Source organism: Temnothorax curvispinosus, unplaced genomic scaffold, assembly GCF_003070985.1.
Source record: "Temnothorax curvispinosus isolate PA1 unplaced genomic scaffold, ASM307098v1 QBEX01001685.1, whole genome shotgun sequence".
Lineage (NCBI taxonomy): Eukaryota > Metazoa > Arthropoda > Insecta > Hymenoptera > Formicidae > Temnothorax > Temnothorax curvispinosus.
This window is the reverse complement of record NW_020211465.1, coordinates 1,914-3,606: the sequence shown is the minus strand read 5'-3', so window position 1 is coordinate 3,606 and position 1,693 is coordinate 1,914. Positions and strand designations below refer to the sequence as shown.

Here is a 1,693-nt window from a genome sequence, read left to right as displayed (position 1 = left end):
TCAAATATCCAAGGACATGATTCTCCTTGGTTCCATACCTTGGGATATTTCCGCGAACTTCTCTCCAAACACGCTCTATATGCTGCGTATGCGCGCCTGTAGATTTAAAAAATGTATCAGAACAATATACAAATAAACAGTAATAATATAGTTAACTATGGCAAAAAGTTCTCACCAGTTTCAGGATCGACGAAATTATATGAGTGATTTACTGTCAGATGTTGGAAGCCTTTATTGTTTAAACAATTATAGGACTTCCAACAATCTGACATGATGGTGGTGCCCGGCAATATCCACTCTTTGATACACGCCAGAAGTGTCTCTTCAGTTCGATCCTGTACTGGCACGATAAAAATCTTCTTTGTGCCTCGCTCATATCCTCCAAAAATCCATTGACCTTTTACGAGCCGACCACGATTGTATTTTCTTTTTCCAATTTTTGTTTCATCGATTTCTACTATGCATCCTGGGCCACCAAGTTTCTCACTATGTTTTTCAGCCCAGAACACACAGACCTGTAAGAAGAAATAATATTATTAATATTTTGTTTTATACGTTTTACATGTGTGTATGTGTGTGTGTGCGCGTGCGTGCGGCGTGCGTGCGTACGTGCATGCGTGTATTTATAAAAATATGTTAAAATATAATTACCTCTCGGCAAAAATTGAACCAGTCAACAATCGTGGCCGACGAAACGCCAGTTTCATCTTGCGTGTCATCTTGACGTGGGTGTTTTATCATTAGAAAGCAGGCAACAATTTTACATATTGTTGCCACGTCAAGATGACTTTTTCCGAACCAAGTACCAGCTTTGCCACTTTTCTTAAAATTGCACTGCTTCGAGACACGTTTCTTGTGCTCATTTTTTACGTAGTACCGTTTTCTACATCGGTACATTAAAGTTTCTTTATCAATATCAATGTCACTACCACATTCACTACATTTAATTGTAGATGTTAGAACACCATGCTGGATTAAAAAAATCATGCGTGTGGTCGCCACGCGCGTTAGAAGTGAAACTTCTGAAGGCAAGGCTTTGCCATAACTTTTCTGAAGTCGCATAATCGAACTTACTACCGTGCCAGAAGAAGAACCGTCTCGCCAACGCCGTACGCCTATTGGTCAAATTTTCGTTACACTTTTCGTGTCGCACAATCGAACTTACTACCGTACCAAAGAAGTTTAATTTCGTACGCCTATTGGTCGAATTTTCGTTACACTTTTCGTGTCGCACAATCGAACTTACTACCGTACCAAAGAAGTTTCACTTCCGTTACACTTTTTTGTGTCGCGAATCGAACTCACTACCGTGCCTAAAGAAGTTTCACTTCAAAAATCTATTAGCTTATCATGACAATGTGTCAGATGCCCGAACTCTATTAAGCTTAACATAATTGCGTGGCAACGTGTGTGCAATTTCGCATCTAACAGTAATGCTATTGTTGCGCTTCATTTGTTTTATATAGTTTCTTTTAAATACATATTTAAAACTAGCGCAGTTTTGCATGCGCGTGCGGCCACTGAGCATGCGCATGTGGCCACAGGGCATGTTCGTAGTCGCCAGTAGTCGCTACAGCTCGTCGGTATGACAGGAATCATAACCTGATTCCTGTCAACTTTAACGTTTAATATCTCGCGTCGCGGGGCAAAGCGACACTTTTTTCTGCCAGATTCTTTCGTTTCGTACAAAAAC

The 1,693-nt window shown here is 40.4% G+C and overlaps 1 protein-coding gene across 1 annotated transcript; it reads right to left on the bottom strand.

Annotated features, from left to right (window-relative positions):
- Positions 1 to 246: 246 nt before the first annotated feature.
- On the bottom strand, positions 247 to 850 carry LOC112467785. The gene is made up of 3 exons (XM_025036599.1): positions 652 to 850; positions 310 to 515; positions 247 to 265 (listed from the first exon to the last, which is right to left on the bottom strand). The coding sequence occupies exons 1-3, from the start codon at positions 739 to 741 to the stop codon at positions 247 to 249; spliced, it is 315 nt and encodes a 104-aa protein (XP_024892367.1). The 5' UTR covers positions 742 to 850.
- Between the last annotated feature and the right edge of the window lie 843 nt (positions 851 to 1,693).

Excerpts from the sequence above, each read along its gene's own strand:
- LOC112467785 (XM_025036599.1), bottom strand. The coding sequence starts at position 741 with ATGATAAAACACCCACGTCAAGATGACACGCAAGATGAAACTGGCGTT. Across the intron at positions 516-651 it reads GGTTCAATTTTTGCCGAGAG|GTCTGTGTGTTCTGGGCTGA; the intron begins GTAATTATATTT and ends TTCTTCTTACAG.